A 20,434-nucleotide genomic window follows, 5' to 3' on the forward strand; every position below is an offset into this window, starting at 1 on the left:
GGGATTACATATGGATTGAAACCATGATCTGGCTCTTATGTAAGCTTGTGCCCTACTGAGACAAGTTTCTGTCCTTGAGACAAAAAGGCCGATGAAGCTATTCCATTCCTAAACATCCTAAAACACGGATCACGTAAAATAGAGTTTGCAACGACTACTGCACACAGATTTTCCCCTTTCTCATTATGTGAGGACTCTTACGGATGCTTAAAGTCACTCACTATTCTTTACCATAATGCTCATGCTCTATTAAATGTAATCAATATTACAATAGTCAATCTGCAGTACCAAGCTACACAAATAGCTAGTTGACATTCTCTGTGACACATATTCATATCTAGCTAGCAATATAAAGGTGTTAAGATTAATTTTACCTGTGGTTTCCAGGAGTATAGATTTAAGTACCACATAAACCAGGTAATCAGAATTCTCCAGGGAAGACTCCACAAAACATATATGGGTTTATATACATCAGCTGGTCTTAAACTTCAATTAAAATACATTGTAAGTTCTACTTCACAAACTAAGAAAAAAATTAAGACTTTTTATAAAATACCATCTCAGAAGGTACATTGAGAATATTAAAGAGTTTAGGAACTCTAGCAAAACTGTCAAGATTATGATCTATGTTGAAAGAGACTCCACAAAGTCATTTCTCAGACAAAGTCCAGAGAGACCATCCATCTTGAGCAATTTATCACATAACATTATTAACACATTTTACCATGGATTAAAGCATGGTTCCTTGTGGGATTCACTGAACTAGATATACAGGCATATAAAGCTCTTTGAAATGTCCTGCAACAGCCTGACAAGCTTCTAGATACTGCTTCTGGAAAATACTGATCTGCTGTAGGTCCTGAGCCCATACAAAAATCACTCAGGCATCTCAAAAACCCTAAACCATCTCAAATGTCAGATGTGTATGTGAAGCTCAATGTATACAACTACTTAAGGAGTTGCTTGAACTACTAATGTAATGAACTACTTGAGTTGAACCACTAATGTGTGATGTTATGCTCCTATGATAACCATTCCTTCTTCCAATGCAATTCCTTACTGATAATCCCTTCCAACATATAACCTGTTCTTGAAGTGAGAATCTGAAAAGCCTCTAAACCAAAACCAAGTCAATTCTTTAACAGCCCAGAATCAGTGCCAAGCATTTTTTCCTATGTGAAAACACATCAGTTTCTGTTCCTCACAGTCCCTGAAGCAGCAGTCTTTAATTTAATCAATACACCTCCCTTAACAGTGGTAACATCAGGATCACTATGAACTGTTAAAAATACAGCAGAAGAACATCCTTGAAAAGTTTACAATATGAACAAAACACTACCTGCAATACAAATAAACCAAATAAAGGCAAGCACCATCTATAGTCAGATATAGTTTAAACATAAAACAAGCTTACAGAAATGAGCAATCAATCCCTTTATGAAGAGTAAAGCATCAGTTCTCACGTTAAAGGACAGCTGCATATGGTACAGAGTGCTGCTTACCATCTAACCAGGCACTGATATTCCAAGGTCGTACTTTACAGTATAAAGAGTAGTACTGCATAGGAAGCATTACCTTTTCTTCTGTTACAAGGCTTACCATTCACCTATCTCAAAGAGACTAAAAGCTATCACTGGAAGAGGTCACTAGGAAAAAGCAGATTCTGCTGTAACCAGCTGTTACAGAAAGCAAGTGCACACCTCTAAAGTTGAGTTAATCATCTGACACCTTATCAGAACAAGTTTTTAGAAGTACTAGCCTTCATACCCCCTTATTTTTCCAAGCAATTAGCCTGAAAACCACTGAAGAAAGACTGTGATGGGCTAAGTTAATTTCAGGTCAACACAAAGCACATAACATTAACTTTGCTCAATGTGGAAGTGTTAAGAGCTGTCTTCAACAGAGTTACAAATTTTTATTTTAGAAGTCTGAAGCAACTCAGTTACAAATCACCACAGAAACCTTCATACATTCTCCTTTTTTTTTTTTTTTTTTTTTTTTTACACAGATGAATAAAGATGCCTCTGCTCATAAAGAAAACTTTCTGCAACTGCAATCGCAGTGCAACATAGCTCAGTGAAGTTTAACAGACTTGATTCATGGCACAACTTTAAGAATTCTTCACATTGCTTAATTTATAGGGATTATGCATCTGAATGGTGCTCTTTTTACATATTCAATGGCAATCAGGAGACAGTCCCACCTGCAGTCTATGTGCTTCAGTACATACTACTTCAAACTGTATAAAAGGTGGAAACATTTCGAAGCATATATTCAACTTCATCTTTGATTCCACCAGTGCACATTCTAGAAAGCATGACCTCAGTCCTTACTCAGCTGCTTATAAAACGAATTATAACCTGAGTAGCTCTTTAAAAAGTCACTAGTTCCACAGAAAATTTAAAGTTGAAAACACTTTTTTATTAGATGAATTCCCTGATTCTTCAGGGCAAAAGCTGTCCCACCAGCTGTGGGTGTTTCAACACAGCAGAAGCTACAAGGGCTCTGGTACACCAACACAAATATTTGTGTTACACATGCAATTCTACTGTTAGCTTTTGGCATTAGCAAATGCACTATATTCAGCTGAAAGCCCCTGTATTTTCACTTTGGACTATCTTAAACATTTGCATTGATGAAGAGACTGTCGTGGACACTTTCTATACAAAGCGGTGGGAAAATTGTTTTGAGTCACACTTCCCCAGATCAGAGAATGTCTGAAGCATCTTAAAGAAAAAACAAACAAAAAAAAGTGCTCACTTTGAAGCTTTCCGTCAAAAAAAGTTCCAAGAGCTTTTACTCAATATAAAGCTCAACACAGGTTTTAGGACTACATTAAGTAGGTAACCTTCTTTTGAGTAAATAAATTTGGGTGTTAAACAGGGGAAGAATGTTTTTGGAAGCATGCCTTGATGTCACCATTGAGGAATGTTGTTACGTCCACTGTTTCCACAGGGTGAGACGTATCCCTGTTCCTCTACAGGAGAGGGCGAAGTAGCTGCAATATCCCAGGAACTTTGGCAGTAGTGGCATCTCCGTGTGGTGAGCTCCAGCCCCTTAACTGTTTTAGTGGCCCTTCACTGGACTCTACCCCATAGCTGTGTCTCTTGCCTCCAGGAGCCGAAAACTGGATACAATACTCCAGATGTCACCTAACCAGTGCTGAACGCACTCATCTAAATGGAAATCATCATTCAGTGAAGGCAGCAAAAAGTTGCAATGCCCCAGCTCAGCCCCTGTTTCACTCATCAATATTTTGTTAGATGCTTCCTCCAATCTGCACTTTACTACTTCTGGTTTGCTACTGGATCTAACTGCTCAAGTTCTGCTGCTTATCCTTTACCAGATTCTTCCTCTAGTTACTCATCTAATTCATCAACTAACATTCTACTGAACGAATACTCTAGCACTTCAACCCCTTTTCTAATTCTTCATTAGTCACCCAACAACTGATGATCCCTGAATAGCAAACTACAGAAGGGTAATTAAAACCAGAGTTGAATTAGCCCCTGCATGCTGCCAGCAAAGATAAAAAATTATCTTTGAAAATATTAAAACATCTTCATACATTGTTATAGAGATTAAACAATATCAAGGCACTGAATAGGAAGAGCTTTGCTTTTCAAATACACTTCTTGCAGTTTTCAATATGAGACTACTTACTTTAAGTAAATACTGAACACAGGATCTGTTCCACTTTCTAGGTCAGCATTTTATGCAGTAAAACATATGCAGTGATTTCATAAGAACTGCAACACCTCTGAAAAGCCTTTCAATACACTACAGTAAGCAACATCACAAGCCAAAGGACCATCAGCACTATGGCAGGAAGATCACTTTGACAATTTTATCAGACTGTTTCTCCTTTAACTAAATGAAGCATTAAGGCTTCAAGAACTACTTAAGTTACCTGAGCTTTAAGGGGGTCTATCCCCCAAGCAGACATGTGACATGAATTTGGGAGAGTATCACCTACATTATGTTTGCAGTTGTTTTGATACAAGAAAATCATTCCTGCAACCATCCAAGTTCAAGCTGAGAGCTATGGTGTAACAGTTACAGTTAACCTGTCCAGTTCAGAATCTCTAAAAGCTACATTAAATATTTACAAATAAAAACAGATCAAATTCAACAAACGAAGTTCACCCAGCCAAATTCTCTAAAAGGAATTTCAGCATATTGAATGTTGAATGTTAGTTCCTTCCAACCTAGAGACACAGCACTCACAATTTTATGGCTTTTTTAAACCATGACTTCCAACAAAACATCTGTTCTGTACTATCAAATAAACCAAGAACAAACAGGTAGGAAATAAACATTTTAAATCTAACACTAAATGCCCACTGTTTACCTGCAGTTCTCAGAGCTATTTCTAATAAAGCTGCATTAGCTATATTTGTTCTGCAAGAGTAAAGTTTTAGCCCACTTTAGATAAACATAACTAAACCAGGTGGATCACTTACCAAAGAAGTCAAATGAAAAGGGGTCCCTTCCACCAAAAAACTCCCTGAACACATCTTCTGGGTTACGGAATGTAAATCCAAATTCAAATGGATTATCATGATGATTTCCACCTGCAGAAAGATGTTAAATTTCTGTTACCCTCACACATTCTTACTAACAAGAAAGTTCAGGTCTGTATGGTATTTGAATCATTTAAAGATATAAACCCATCTTTAAAATTTCTCTTTCCCTTTCAGGTATAAAGTCCAGACAATACTTCTCATCACTAATTGCCTTGTCTCTGTTTATAGATATCAGTAATACCTTTTACTACAAGAAGAAAAACTGCAAAAACAACTGTCATTTCAATTTTCACAAGGTTACATTTTAGGCCTTAGTACAGGCATTTCCAGATTCCTGTCTTAAAAAGAAAGCTGCAGAAAATGGCTTTCCACCAGAACAAAGAAAGCAAAAAACTGGCAGCTGTCAACATACCTCCGCCTCCATTTATTAAGCCTTCTTTTCCGTATCTGTCATAGAGCTCACGTTTTCTAGCTACAAGGAAAAGTTGTATATGTCAATAAACAGGCACACTGAGTTTGGGAAAGAAAAAAAAAACCCCAACCACAAAACACAACAAAACCCCAACAGAAATACGTAACTGGTATTCTCAGCTATACATTTCTCAAAGCTAGTTTATCTGAGACAGTTCTGTCATGTATCTGGGCAAGCATTTTTACTAAGAATTGCCAAAGCAATTTAGGCTCAAAAATAACAGATACTAAACCTTATGACTTACTACTATTTAATTATAGAAGCTCTGATCCTGTTGTATCAGGAAAAAAAAAAAAAGAGGTATAAGGACAAACTTCACAAGGAAGCTTGCCGTTGAAAAAGAACACTGCAGTCAAATCTCAAAGTTGGTCAAAACTTGCCTGGATAAAGCCCTGATCTCCTCAATCTCCAAGAAAAGATTCCACAGTCCCTCCGGAAAACAGTCCCAGGCTCAAGCATTCTCATTGTTAGCACTGTCTCCCTTCTACCCAACTGGAATTTCCCTTGTTATAAGCCTCGACCACTGCCTCTTTTCTTCCTATTGCACAAGATCAAGCCCATTGTAACAGAGCTATGAGAACAAAAGACAGTGTTTGCATGAGTGATTGCAAAAGCCCTCAAATTAATTACAACCACTTCTAGTTTAATAAAGAGGAATGACATGAGGTTAAAAAAAAATTCCATGGAAGGATGTGACTCAAACTGCTCGCTTTCTATTATTTTTGAAGGCATGGAATGGCTTGCTCTTAATTTCACTGCAAACCAGCCTTCCAGTATCCATGAGAAAAGGGAAAAAATTAATTCTATGTTACTACAGAAGATAAGACAGCTCTGTTGTTTCTGGAAGGGAACCTGAAGAGCTTACTGAGGCAGACACTCAGTTATTCTGCTTGCACTGGTGTAGAAGCAGCCAAAAAATAGTAGAGGCATCTTATTTCAGACTCCTAATATTAACATCCTATTCCCACTGGAAACTCCTTAGTGAAAGAACATGCAGTTACCTCAAACAGTTGCTGAAAAGTAAAATACTCCTGACTAACAGGAATTAAAATTTTATATAGTGGTCATCATCTTCAAATAATGGAAACTTGCAATAGGATCCCCCCCACACCCCCAGCAAAGCTTGGTACATTACCTGTATTGCCTTTCTGGAAAGTAATTTTAAAGAGAGGATGTTACCCTACCCACCAATGCAAAAAGACCAAAGCAGTAAGGCAGACAAACTGGCACAAGGAACAGGAAACAGCACAGACAATCTGAGGGCTCACAAAGCCTGAAGTTCATCTTGAAAAATGTACCGTTCTTGAAACCACAAGGGAAGCATGTTCACCCAATTTCAGTATTTTTTGCTTATGTAACCCCTTACAAACCTATTCTTCTGCCAGAAATTTGTATTCATTCAAGCCTGTAATAGCATCAGAAAATTTCATTAAGTCTGCAGAACAGTTGATTGCCTCTCAACTAAAGGGCTCAGGATTCAGATATCCCTGCTCCACAAATGATTATCAAGGCACCAGTAACTCAGGATTTGGTCTAGATCCAAAACCAGGCAGCATTTTTAAGAAGATGTTTTAGAATTCTAGCATTGCAGTCTTTCCAAAGAGCTTTAAGATCTGCAAAACAACCAGACTAGTATCCTATTTTTATCTTGCTCAAAATTAAAATTTGCGTAAGAAGGTTAAATTACTCTAGATGACAAAGATACAATGAACTGACAAACTAAATTCTCTTTCTCCGATGTCGATTACATATCAAAAACAACCTAAAAAATTGGGTGTACAGCTTGATAAACAAGGCCAAATTCTGAAAGATAATCTAGATGCTGCTAGTGCTTTAAATATAGCTTTCCCTTGCTCACTGGTCTCAGGTGAAATCAAGGACACTTCAGAAATAGCATAGACAGCTGCAGTCAATTACAGGGGAAAAATAATCAAAGTCACTTTGTTATGATTCAGGCTGCTTTTGCCAGAACATCAGCACAAGTTAATGGTACTTTCTCCAAGCAAGAAGACGGGGGTGAACCATAAGCTGAATCCCTGTACCACATAGGTGAAGCTAAACAACTTTTCCTGAACAATGCAAAATTAATACTCTCCTCAGTATCACTCATGACTGAACTTACAGAATTCCCCCAAAAGCAATAAAAATTTTCAGCAAGGTTTACAGTATGCTTGGGCTTTGTCAAGACTAGTTTACTGTAACAAGAAATAGAGGCAGACACTTCAGAGCTTGTCTAGCCTGACTTTTATTGGATAAACACCATCATTCCCCTGTACAGATGGTAACACTGGCTTCACCTCCCAAGATGAAAATGACTTGGTATTCAGATAGATCTTCAGAAATTTCTGAAGAGGGCCTGGCAAACAAGATCTCGATTTCTAGAAGGAAACTGCTTTGGTTACTCATCTACAGAGATACTAAAATTTTTGTTTTGAAATTTCTGCTTATTCTATCTTACCTGCAAGCTTCATTTCTCCTTTCTTTTGAAAGGGAAGTAGTTGAGCTGGATGGTAAACCGAAGTTACAATATCCCTTTAAAGCATGATACATCAGCACTTTCAGTCTGTTAACCAGGCTAGAGACAGGCAAGAGCCCTTTTAAAATACTCACCATCTGACAAAACCTCATAGGCCTCCGCTACTTGCTTAAATTGCCGTTCTGCCTCTTCTTTATTGTCTGGATTTTTATCAGGGTGCCATTTTAGTGCCAATTTACGGTATCTAAATGGAAGGAAAATGAAAGAGTATTTTACTCTGAAATGAAGGAATATACTTTACAGATAAACATGAAGTGTTTCAAACGAGTTGTCAGGGATTAAAACATTCAGAAATTCCCCAGTGCTTTGTATCTTACAACTAAACCAGTACCAACAGTTTCTACAGGTACACCAAGAACCATCCAGTCAGATTGATTAAAAAACAAAAACAAAGGAAAAAGTGGGTTTGGGGTTCTTTAGTTGTTTTGAGAATATTTCTGTGTGTTTCTGATCAATATCTGGCAGGTCTGAGAAAAACACTAACATTTCAGCTATGGGCTTCTCCTTAGAGCTCCATATTTATTTAATACTACAGCCAACCATGGGAAGCATCAAGAGTATTCTTCTGGCACAGAGAAAGACAATAACGCTCCAGGAGTACCCTTATACCAAACTTTGGCAGCAGCCAAGCATCATTCACTTCTTTGGCTGCTACATCTGCACACACTTTCTATCCTCAAATGAAATATTTTAGACGGAGCGTTCAACTTAGAGCAGCAAAGCTAACCTTGCACTTAAGTTGGAGTGTTTTACATAGAGTCGTGCAATAACACAGCTTGAACATTTGGGCAGGCAAAGTAGCAAAAAACCCACATAAATCAAGCTTCCATGCACTAATTTGGTTAATTATGTTCAGAAGCCTAGCAGAAGGCAAAACTGAAACACAGTGTTTTCAGGTCACTTCAAACTGCAATTTATCGTCAAACAGTTTTAGTACACTAAAAATGAGAGCTACAGAAATGAGTTCCTCCCAGCTGTTTGTTGAAAAGTAAATGGTATCTTTTGAAAAATGTTAGGAACATCCACCTTAAAACAACACAAACAGTAAATCTAAACTAAGAACAGTATGCAATTCCTTTGAACTCTCCTAATTTAATGGGGGGGGGGGGAGAAACACTAACTGATGTTTAGTCCATCCAACTCTAAGCACAGAAACCAGACCTCACATTAACAAAGAGCAACATGCCAAATACTTGTTAATAACTTTGTAAAGCATCTCTGCAAACGGAGGGGAGGACTAGTTACTGCAATCCAGCCAAACAAGGGACTGACACTGCCTGTACCAGATCAAGTTTGGAAGCACACTTATACAGAAATGTATTTAACAGTGATAAAAATCCAGTGACTGACAGCATTCTCACTTCAGCAGTACTCAAGTTTCTTTTCCTAACTTCAGAAAAATAAGTGCTTTTTCTTCAGAACACTGAATATTTCTCTGTTAGCAAAGCTATCACCTCTGATGACTACCACTCACATCCTAGTAGTAACCTTAAAGTGAGAATCTAGAAACAATGTTATTATATTTGTTCCTTAAAATACACATTAATTAAATATACACTAGTTATACTTACGCTTTTTTAATATCTTCTGCTGAGGCATGCTTCTGCACTCCCAGAACTTCATAATAATCCACCATGTTTCAGTGGTCGTCTTCTTAACAACAGCTAGCCTTTCAAGTCCTGTAACAACAAGAATTTGTAAATTAACCTTGTCCAGTAACGCTACTTCATAGAAGTCAGGTAGGAGAGCAGTATCTTTCAGTAGCAAACCTGATCTGAGAGCTGCTAGCTTTTAGCAATTCAAATATTCCAAAGTCCAAAAAGTAAAGACATTTGCGATTACCATTGTTCTGATTTTTATGTTACTCAATCCCCCTAAATCACAGTGCACAGACACATCAGTAAACAGCAAGTTCCTGAAGAAAACTAAGTACAGTGTGTCACCATCTTGATAAATACATTAATAACAACGCAGAAGAAGCCATGTATCATTTACACTTTGTCCTCTCTGACACCCATATCATGTCTTAAGCACATAATCATAAACAAAGGGTCACATCTTTCACATCTACTCTTCAGAACATTATTTCCACCGAGATGCTTCCTTCAAAACCACAATGTACGTGCAGGTCTTAGACATCTAAAATTCCACTTACAGATTCTAATAGCCGTTCTTGTACTCAAACATTGACTGAATATTCGCATAGTACCCAAGCTACTGAATTCCATTTACTTTCTTTGATTACCAACATAAAGCACATAGCCAGGCAAAACTGCTCAAACTACAAGGCTAACCAATCAACAGAAGAGAAGCACCTTGTGTTTAAGAGAATGAAGTTTTCACAAGAGTCCTAAGAAACCTACAACCTAAAAGAAAAAGCATTTGCCCTACTCAAATATTGACTGTTTCTTATCAGTATCAAGAGTTAAAGGCCAGTTATAGTAACCATTACTTCAACTAAATGACCACAAAGACAGAAGAATCTTTCTAAAAATGTCAAGAAGATTTCATGTCTTCATGCAAAGGCTTCTTCTTCCCACCACTGCAACACGTCTCCATTCTGGCCAAACTTCCAACCAAATTTCCATCCTACCACTGCTACTGTTTCAAGGTTTTTGAAAAAGGCAACACTGACTTTTACAATTAATTAACTCACTGCCAGCAAAGTCCCATAAACATAAGCAAATATAACAATACAGGAATGTATTAGTCACATTTTCTTAACCTGTACATCAAGAATAGAAATTCATCTAAATCACTCCTCCCCCAAGTCATTCAGTGTTTTTCATTTCAGCCCAAGCAAAGTCTCATTTTCACTGTATTTCATATAAATGCTGAAAGAATCGAGCATGATATAACCCAGTAAAATATTCTGAAATTAATTTACTGTACTAGCATTACATGTATCTTTCAACATCCTGGCATATAAGCATTAAAGAGAGACTTCCGTTTAAAATTAATTGGTACATCTTCAAAATTCATTGCTGTTCCAAGTTAATGAGCTTTATTTAGGGATGTGGTTACACACACATTTCCTCAAATGGCAAAACCAGTTTAAGAAATACCCTGCCATTCTACCTTCCCCCTCCAGACTACTTAAAGATGCATATGTAGGGAGGAGCTATGTGCATTTAGAACTTGGGTGGTTTTAGCAATCTAGTTAACAATACTGTCCCACAAACACAAAATTAAAGTGTAGCAGGTAAACAGACCTCTAATTATTCTGCCCTTTGAAAAAACCTCACTGAAAAAAACTGTAAGGGTATAGTAATTTTGTGACCAACACCAAGGGAAGTTGGCAGACATGCATTAAAACTAATGCAAATTCTAGCACAGTAATGGCAGGGTTCAATACGTAAACAAGGAGATTACCAACAATATACCAGAGAATATTTGCTAGCAGCTAGCCTTACTAGTTTTGTTGTTTGCCAAACAACGATTAGAAGAGCTCAATGGACATACAGGTGAGGAGCAAGGTTAGCAAGAATTAAATATATTACCAAATCCTGCAGCCAATCCTTATGAGTAATAGCATATACAGAACATATAGTTTACAGAGAGGAATCAGGAGGGGGAAGGGGGGAAAGTCTAGTATAAGTAATGCTTAAAACTAGATGCCACAACCCCTCCAAACAACACGTACTAGCCTAAAACCAGTGAGCTAACAGCAGGAAGCCACAACACATAGAAGCACATACAACACCCCTATGTGTTTATCCTATATTCGCCTTTTTTTCTTGCATTAGCAAGTCAATTTAGGCTGATATCTTGAAGGGAAAACTCAACCCTCAAGCTCCTAGTTATAATAAGCAGGTAGGAAAAGCCGCATAGATGTAAAAAATAAATCACATCTTTTCCTAGAAAAGCTTGTGCACACTGGCAGTCATGTTGATTTCAACATATACTTCTTTAAACACTTTTAGCTGATTGTTTAAAAACAGTGCTGCAATATTACATGCTCTGACTCAAAAGATGCACCGATATATCCTAAATAACCCAGATCTGAAGCTGGAACCAAAAACAAGGCAACATGACCAGTTCTTAACAGACTACTCTGACCCTAAAAAGCAACTCCTCCAAGGACAGAGGAATTATTTCAAAGAAGTATCTGGGGTTTCAATATTCTTTTGTGTGTTACTGTTAAGTTTCTACTTGCCACTAATAAAGTCTGGAATTAAGACATGCCAGCAGCTCCCTAAAGAAAACAAACTGCTTATATTCTCCTCTTTAACATTTGGGTGACAGTAAGAGTTCATCTCGGACCAATCATTATTTCTATCTGCCAGTTACCATAAAGCGTACGCAGCAGTGTTACAGTTTTAGGCATCAGAGGAACTTTTTTATTGTGTACAAAAAAAATATCTTAGCAATATTTAAATTAAGAAAGTTTTCTGCATTTTCTGGGGTGTTTTTGGTTTTTTTTTTTCCACTGAAATCAGTAGTTCTAAGGCTAGTAGGAATCTACATGGTGAAAATGCCTAGATGTTTCAAAGAAGCAAACTATTTACCTTTCTGCAAAATGAAAAGGAAAAAAATCCTCAACTGTCCTAAACAAAATGGCATGACAAAAATTTTCTTCCAACCTCAAATCTGTCAAGCAATTTCTCTCCAAAAAACACAAGCAAGGCTCATTAAGGGGTTATTTTTGCAAAGCCAGAGGAAGCCAGCCCACATTAGGTAATTTCCCACCTCCAACCACAGAAAAATCTTCAAAGTCTAAGAAAAAAAAAACAAGATAAAAGAATTTGTTTTCATGGCCTTCTTGTTTGCTTGCAAAAATCCAGTTACTTGTGTTCATAACTGTACTATGGTTATAGGATGATACCAGCCACTCTAACTTCTCCCCTGGAGCATGAACAAATCAAACATTCAACTGTTTATGTGAACCAAAAGCCTCCATAGCTTACTGATTTCTCAGTCCTCACAGGAGAAGTTGGCTTTGTTCTAGCCTACCAAGCAGAAGCCCTGACTGCTCATACCTACTCAAGGCAACTACGAGGTGTACACGACCAGGCTTGAGACCTGCCTCTTAGGCACAACACAAAGCTAGATCGGTTTAGTTATATTGAAAATTGGCTCATAAACTCTTTACAGCAAAGTCCTCAGCTACATGAAACGCATGAGAAGAATTACAGAAGACCAATAACTTAGAGAGCTATAAACTTTTATAAGATCAGATGACAAAGAATAGAGAAAGTAATCAGATGCATAGCCAGCAGGGATGACAAAGCAGCACCCCTAACTAAATATGGAAGGGAAGAAGGTATCCAAACAAGAAATTCTTAAATAGTCCGGAGGGAATTCAGACAGCAAGGGGCACACGACCTTTGCAGTCAGCCTAGTCAGAAAAAGTTATCTATTTCTGGCCATGAAGCAATGGGGCAGCACAGAGAGTCCTGAAAGACGCCAGAATAGCTCCAGCTCAGTGACTAGCAGCAGTCACCTGGGTAGAGGAAGGAGTTCCAATTTCCTGATTTGTGCCATTCACAGAAGCAGCCAGTCATCGACATCCTGTGCAAGTTGCATAGCTGTCCAATTCCTAGTACCTGCCCCGCTTTCTATGAACGTACTAAAAGGATTGCACCCTGCTGGCAAGACAGCAAGAGTAAATACCCTGTTCTGAATCCCAGTTCAGCCTGAGCTTGTGTCTGACCTACTCAACAACAACTACTGAGCTATTTAGAGACTTCTCTGGCATGTTAATAGATGATGCACACAATCTTTGGGAACTGCAACCTATGATTAAAAACCCTATAATTCCAACAGTTTTATTAGAAAGCAGCAGGTCAGCTGGACTTGTTGAAATTTTACACTCCTTCAAAGTAGAAACAAGACTACAATACCATTAATACTGTTGTGGATCCAGAGCCATCCAAAGAACACCAAGCAACACACACACACACTTCCAAAGCTTTCTGGTACTTCTTAATTTAATTGTTATATAGGTAATCTTTAAGACATCTTTAATAAGTTATTATTTACAGTCCAGCAAATTCAGACATATACAAATATTTTCAGTCTTCAAGTAACAAATCTGATCTAAAGTCCAGTCACTTCATTTGCTTACAAGCTACATATTTCAAATACAACCCACAAATTGTAATTATCTGCCTGTATCTCTCCAAGTTACCCATCTAAAAGAAGGGTAAATAAAGATCAACCATAAAGCACTAAATATTTATCAAGGCTTCCAAGACACAATTGTACCAGTGGCTCAAGGAGTTCTCACTGGCTTATAGCAGTCACTGGCTTTAACAAAGACACTGATTACAGAAACCACCTTCTGGTGTTATCCGACGCCCTTACAAAAAGAAAAAGGTAACTCTCACACCACAACTCTTCAGAGCACAACACTGCTCAGGCAACAATTGAAGACATTTTATCTAGTACAGCTCAAACACACAGGAAGCTATACAAGTCCCAAAACCATAGCCAGCTCCCAAACAAAATGAAGAGATCTTTGTCAGTTCTAGCAACAGTATCTGGGATGTGCCACCCATAACTGAGTGAGACCATGAGCAGCACGGTGCTAGCACTATGCAAGTGCTAACAGAAAAATGCCCATACAGTATACTAGAAAACTCTATTAAGCGCAATACAATGAGAAAACTCATGTAAAGTTTGCAATGAATTAATCTGACAAACATCTAAACAAGGCACATACATTTTTAATTCCCCTGATATAGGTACAATGTGGTACAGACTAAGATACACTAAAAACTTCAGTACTTTGAACTTCTACTTACCCAAGAAAGCCCAGAAAAGCTGTCACAGTTTAGCTTCACAGGTTCCTTAAATTTATTGTTTCACAGAAAAATGTAAATTTACCATACAATTAAAGTTAATAAAATATACTTAAATAGCAATGTTTATACTCATTACATTAATACTACCACAGAATTCCTGTGAGATGAATGTAATAAAATGAGCATTCAAAAAAGCTTAATTTAGAAACAGGATGTTTGCTGTAAGCACGAGACTAAGTCAGAAAACAGGGTGGATTTGAATACCATGATTATTATACAAGACGATGCAGTTTATGCAGGGGATAAGGCAGCCAAGCTGACTGCCTTACATTGCAGTTCAAGTACTATTTAATAAAAGCAACCACCAAAAAAAAAAAAAATGCCACCTGCACAAGGCTCCCTCACCCCTCTCAAGGCAAGAGGTTTCAAAGAACCCTCTCTATTCCATTCCTTCCCAAGGTGAGTGAGACAACTGTGGCAAGAACTACAGGACTTCATCCGTATCATCTGTATTACTGCCTGGCACACAGAAAGCCTTCAGAGAGCAAGAATGAAGAATCCATTAAAAAGTAATTAATCTACCAAAAACAGAAAGAGAAGAAATCTAAATTCTTTGTCAAAGAAATGTGAGCAAGCTAACAAAAACCAGAAAAGGAAGTGGATCAGTGAGGAGGCTACCCTCACACTCTTGGCCAATACTCTGCTGCTTATCTAGCTGATCTATGAGCATGCCCTAAATCAAGGGGAACTTATTCACAACCTCTCCTTAAAGCAAATGGGCACTTTTTCCAAAATACAACAACTCAGGTGTCCAAATTTGGAACTGTGGCATATAAATATCTGAACACTAGCACTCTCCTAAAACTAACCATAAAAGGCTATTTTATACAAAGTAAAAATATTCCTAACTCATTTTAAAAATGTATGAGCTGTGTTTGATTAAGTGATTAACAACAGCAAAAGCCTCAACTGGCAAAGATCAGGTTCAGAAAGTTTCAGCCAAATAATAACATGCAACCAGACAATCCTTCACTGAAAATAGTTTAAAATTTCTGCGCACATCCCCTAACTACTTTTTGAAGACACAATAATTTTACTTAAGCCAACCAGCAAGAAGAAACATTACACTAAAGCAAACACCAATTGCTTTTTCAGAACCATGACAGGCTGTCATAGACTAAGACTACATGTTAAGAACAGAAAAGAATTTCTTATCACCAGAATTAACACGATTCAACAAAAAGTGGCTGCAATGTAGCTATGAGTGGCTTCAGACTTACTATATAAGCTTTACAATCCTTACTAAATGGTGAGTCCTTACTAAATGGTGAGTCCTCACTAAGACCTACAGGTTTTCAGCACTTATCTGAAGAAGTGCTGTAAGAAACTGTAAGAGAGAATTCATGCATACGAATTTCATTCTTAACAATTAAATGAACAGAAGCAGGATAATGCTTTCATTAAGTCTGAACTTAAAAATCAAACACCTGTTCAAATGCAGTATTTCATCAAAAGCAAAAGAAAATATAACTTAAGCCTGATAATATAATCAACTACAGTTTTTATATAAATCTTGAAATAAACCATTTTCATATAAATTATATAAGAAGTTTTGAAAAAGCTACGTAATTTCTCACTAATCCTTCCATTCCTTAAACAAACCAATACAAAGGAAAAGCTGTTGGCAGAAAATGTTTTCAGGACACAGCTGACAAGGTTCTTCATAAGTGCTATTAGAGAAATGGAGCACTTCCTACTTAGGGAGCACAAAACTAAAACATTAAACTTCATACAACCAAGTTGAAAGTTAAGGCAATAAATTCAAAATATCACTATTTATATGGAAACAAACAGATGGTCTGCTCAAGTCTCCAATTCCAGTGTATTGACCTGATCGAGATACACTGTCCTCTACAGCCAGCAGCACAAGAGCAGAACATGCTAACACGGGTGGCTACACTCTACCACCAACCCAATGTGACACTGCAGTCAATTCCAGATTAGAACTTCAGTGCCTCTGGACCCACAATAAAACACAATAATAACCTTCATGTCACATAACCTCAGTCCACAGACCTAACTGCACCAAGCACAAACAGAGGCAGGAGACCCGAAGTTTTATAGTTCAAAAGAAAACCACAGTATTTCTCTCGTCAGTACAGTCCAAATACTATTAGGAATTCATGTATCATTGTCACTGAGGTGGTGATTTACCAGAAGTTGATTCCTGTCTCCATGTACATTCCAAAACTTCTAGAGGATGAAAGAAGGAATACAGTAGGTAGAGAAATTTATATGTCTATTAAAAAAATAAACAGCAAAACACATTATCTCTCCAACTAAAAATTCTGTGTTACACAGAAATGAAGCCTTGCATCCTTCCTCACAAAGTCCAGCCAAGATAAATTAGTAAACTCCATCAATCTAGGAAAGACAAAAGAAAATACCAGAGAGAAAAGCTGTTTTGGTAAGAATGTGCTGTAGTCAGAAAGCACAAGTGCTAAAAAAGACAAATCTTATGGAGAGTGAGGGGGAACTTTGCAGTTTGCGGACAGAGAAAGTAACACTACAGTTTAAATAACACTGCCAGTAAGAAGAGCAATTTAAATGTATCCTCAAATATCTGGGGTTATTTAAGAAAATTAAATCCTACATTAACTTCAATTTCAAGCAGTCTCTTGTTCTCCACTGAAAAGGCAGCACAACAGCCAAAAGGGGAAAACACTTTCAGTATTGTGCTCCAGTTCTCATTTTGGCTGTCTAAAATAAAAACCCACAAAAAAAAGTAACCATGGACAAGATCTGTAAATACATTTACTCACAAATGTCCAAACAAAACTTCCCTGACAACATAATCCAGTGAACAAGACAGTACTTTAACTATCAGACTCTTCAGTATCAGTTGAACATAAAATCCCTCCTAACTGGAGTACAAGGATCTCCAAAAAGTAAACAAAAATTAAGGTGAGCAAGCAGCGATAAGTGCAACCTCAGAGGACCAGAAAGACACAGCAGTTTCATTCCAGCTGTTCCCTCTGTGTCAACACCTAGTTCTTATCACTTCTGGGCACTTTATATCCTAAAATCTCAGCACTTGGTCACTGATTGACTATTCAATGTCACAAGCTTCACCACTTGCACATTAGCATTGTTATAAATTTAGCTTCTATGATGTTACTGTGTCCAAATGAGAACCAAGAGAAGAGTTTATTACTATCAGAACTCAAAACAGATTTGCTCAGTATTTTGAATAATCTTTCTTAATGCCTTCATTAGAATGGCTCAAGCCTGAAGCACTGGTTTTCAGCTGCCCACAAAGACAGTAAAAACATAGCACAGCTTAAAGCACTGCTTCAATCAGGAACACCGGTCATAAACACCTTCAGTTCCCAACTCACAGTCCTCTCAGAACTCCCGCGAATATGGACAACAGTGGTCCTTACTTACCTGCCTGTGACAAGGTTCAACCCAGCCTGGAGCTTGGTAACAGTGAGTTCAAAACACCTGACCATTACTGCCTTCACCCACAACAAACCTCACTACTGACCCTGCTCTGAGCTATAAACATAGAACATGATTTAATTAAACTGCTTCTATCAGAGGAAAAAGAAAAGCCCATTGAGTTTACAAATTTGTCAAAGCAATACAGTGCGGGGAAAAGGAAAAAAAAGAAAGGACTCTAGGTAAAAGGCCTATTCAACACGACGCAGAACTAATGCGCTCCCTCGCCTTTCTGTAACTGAAACCACTGGAAGGCAAAGAAATCGACATGCGGATTTTATTCCCCCCGCCACGGACCTTCTCTGCTTACATCAACCCGAAGACAAATCCGACCTGGGAGAGCACGGCCCGGGGAGGCCGAACCGTATCTCCCCGCTCCGCGTTACGGCCTGAGCCGCAGGCAGCAGTGGCGCATGGGGGCGACTCGCTCCCTCCCTCCCTCCCTCCCTCCCCGCCCCCAAGCGCCGGCGCTTCTCACCGCCCCCCCCACACGCAAACCTCTCCCAGGCCGCCTTGGGCCCGCCGCCATGCGGCTGCCGAGCGGCTGGGGACAAACCTCGGAGACAGAGGACGCGCCTGCTCCCGCGGGGGGCCTTCCGCCGCCGGTGCCCCAGCGTACAGCATGGCGGCGGCGCCGGCCCAGCCCTCCGCCAAGCCGCGCCGGAGGCCCCGTTACCACCAACACTGTTGCTAAGAACCGAGGCCTGGCCCGGAACGCAGCATTACCCCCCCCCCCCCCGCCGCCGTTCCCCATTCCCCTCAAGGCCGGGCGAGCCGGGGCGCGCTCGGGGAAGCCTGGCCGCCCTTCACTCACCCGCGCGGCACGTCGGAAGCGCTGCAGCCACCCTCCCGCCAGCAGCGCCGGACAACGGCAACTGCGGCAGCCCTTCGCCGCCGCAAACAGGAAGCTCCGCCAGCGCGCAACGTCACTTCCGCGAGGCTGTTTCCGGAAGTTTCTCGAACGGCGCGCTGCTCCCCCAGCGCCTGCCCCCCTCCCGCCGCGCGCGGGGAGAGGCCGCCCCCTGCCGGCGGCTGGCGGCGCGGCAGAGGGCGGGGCTTCGCGCCCGGCGGGCGGGGACCGGAGGTGCGGGTGGTGCGGGGAAGGAGGGGGGCACGGCCGGGGGGTACCGGGGGCGGGCGGCTGCTCCAGCGGGCACGGAGGAGGCCGCGAAGGGGCTCCGAGGGCTGGAGCACCCCTCCTGTGAAGACAGGCTGAGACAGCGGGCTTGTTCAGCCTCTAGAAGAGCAGGCTCCTTAAGGGGATCTTTAAGGTCCCTTCCAGCCCAAACCAGTCTATGCATAGGTGAGTTTGGCTGCTTAAAAGCCAGAACGTCTTCCCCCATGTGTGTCTTTATTTTACTCTCAAAAACGGTAACCCCCATGCCTGGTTGGTCTGGGCCAGATTCCGCGTTTTCCAGCCGGCACACGTGTAGATGCTGTTTGAATACATTTGAGCATCCTTTGGGTTATACTTTAGTATGTGGTTTTCTTAGTTGTCATGGCTGAGAGCAAAGTATAAGCAGCCAGCTTAGTCTATTCTAAAAATCTGGACTTTATCCATGATTTAAATTTGCTGTAAAAATATGTTTCTCGTCCTTTATTTAAAAAGTTGTACAAGGCATTGATTTCCTGATCGCCAAGGTGAAACTAGAGTTTCCACACCTAAAATGTGTGCTCCACTAATTGAAAGGCTACTCCCCATCTTGGAAGTGCTTATGTGTCAGTGGGATCAGCTCAAATGGAAAACAAGCTTGGAGTAACAGGAAGACCTAATACAACTGAGCAAGACAAGAGGTAGGACAACCCTAAGTACAGGCTTGGTTTTTTGATTTGATGCTAAGTAGCGGTCATGGAAACAAGTCGTTAAAATTAGATCAAAGAGACACTGAGCACCATTATTAGTTTCTCATCAGCGAGTAGCTGTGAAGGCCAAGTTGTTGATCCACTTGGGAAAGAATAAATAAAGATGACTGGTGGGTTTTCCTTGCTCTTTCTAAAAGGTATGGTTGCAAACCTCAGGAAACCCCTAGCCTGGCAGGTGCAAAGGCAAGCCGCAGGGTAGCACTGTGTCATGTGGGAGGAGATCTTATAAAAATTGGATTTAATGCTTTAAACATTTATTGATTTGGACATAAAAGAGTTTTCCCCTTTCATGAGTTACGGCAGGTGAGAACAAAGGATAAAAAGTCTTCGCTCACTCTTTGAAAAACCTCACCTGGAGTACACAAGCTTGGAGTGGTACATGAGGCAGTTACTTTAATTCCTTACAGAGTAGATTTTATATTAAATTTATGGTATGGTAGATGCTAACCATAAAATTTTCTATTTATCCACAGAAGCAGAATGGTGGCAAAGGAGTGTAATTCCATGTGGAATTACAAGGTTGAAATCACAACATTGTCTGCATGAACACAACCAGGATCACAACTTTAACACTTTAACTGCTTTAACACAGTTGTTGTACAGGTGACAGCATTACATTAATTTTCCCATAGATTTTCTAACACTGTTCTGACTCTAAACTGCACCCTTCATATATAGGAATAAGGTTTGGAAAGGCTGAGAGATCGATTTTGCGCTTGAACAAAACAAGGTATGAGAAGCTCAATATGACCCAGCAGTGTCTACTTGTGGTCCAGAAAGCCAACCGTAT

At 39.6% G+C, this 20,434-nt stretch overlaps 1 protein-coding gene across 2 annotated transcripts in view; it reads right to left on the reverse strand.

Moving 5' to 3' along the window:
- The window catches only part of DNAJB6 (DnaJ heat shock protein family (Hsp40) member B6), a 59,035-nt gene extending 40,326 nt beyond the window's left edge, over nt 1-18,709 (reverse strand). Inside the window, exons 1-5 of one of the 2 annotated variants that reach the window (XM_065666801.1) lie at nt 18,596-18,708; nt 9,106-9,213; nt 7,609-7,718; nt 4,939-4,998; nt 4,464-4,574 (exon numbers count right to left, since the gene is read on the reverse strand). In XM_065666801.1, coding sequence (XP_065522873.1) covers nt 4,464-4,574; nt 4,939-4,998; nt 7,609-7,718; nt 9,106-9,170 — 346 coding nt within the window. In that variant the 5' untranslated portion in view covers nt 9,171-9,213; nt 18,596-18,708. Of the gene's footprint in view, nt 1-4,463; nt 4,575-4,938; nt 4,999-7,608; nt 7,719-9,105; nt 9,214-18,595 lie in introns of both variants that reach the window. The other variant, XM_065666800.1, reaches the window with a different exon arrangement.
- Between the last annotated feature and the right edge of the window lie 1,725 nt (nt 18,710-20,434).

Source organism: Lathamus discolor, chromosome 2 (genome assembly GCF_037157495.1).
Source record: "Lathamus discolor isolate bLatDis1 chromosome 2, bLatDis1.hap1, whole genome shotgun sequence".
In the NCBI taxonomy this organism is placed as follows: Eukaryota; Metazoa; Chordata; class Aves; order Psittaciformes; family Psittacidae; genus Lathamus; species Lathamus discolor.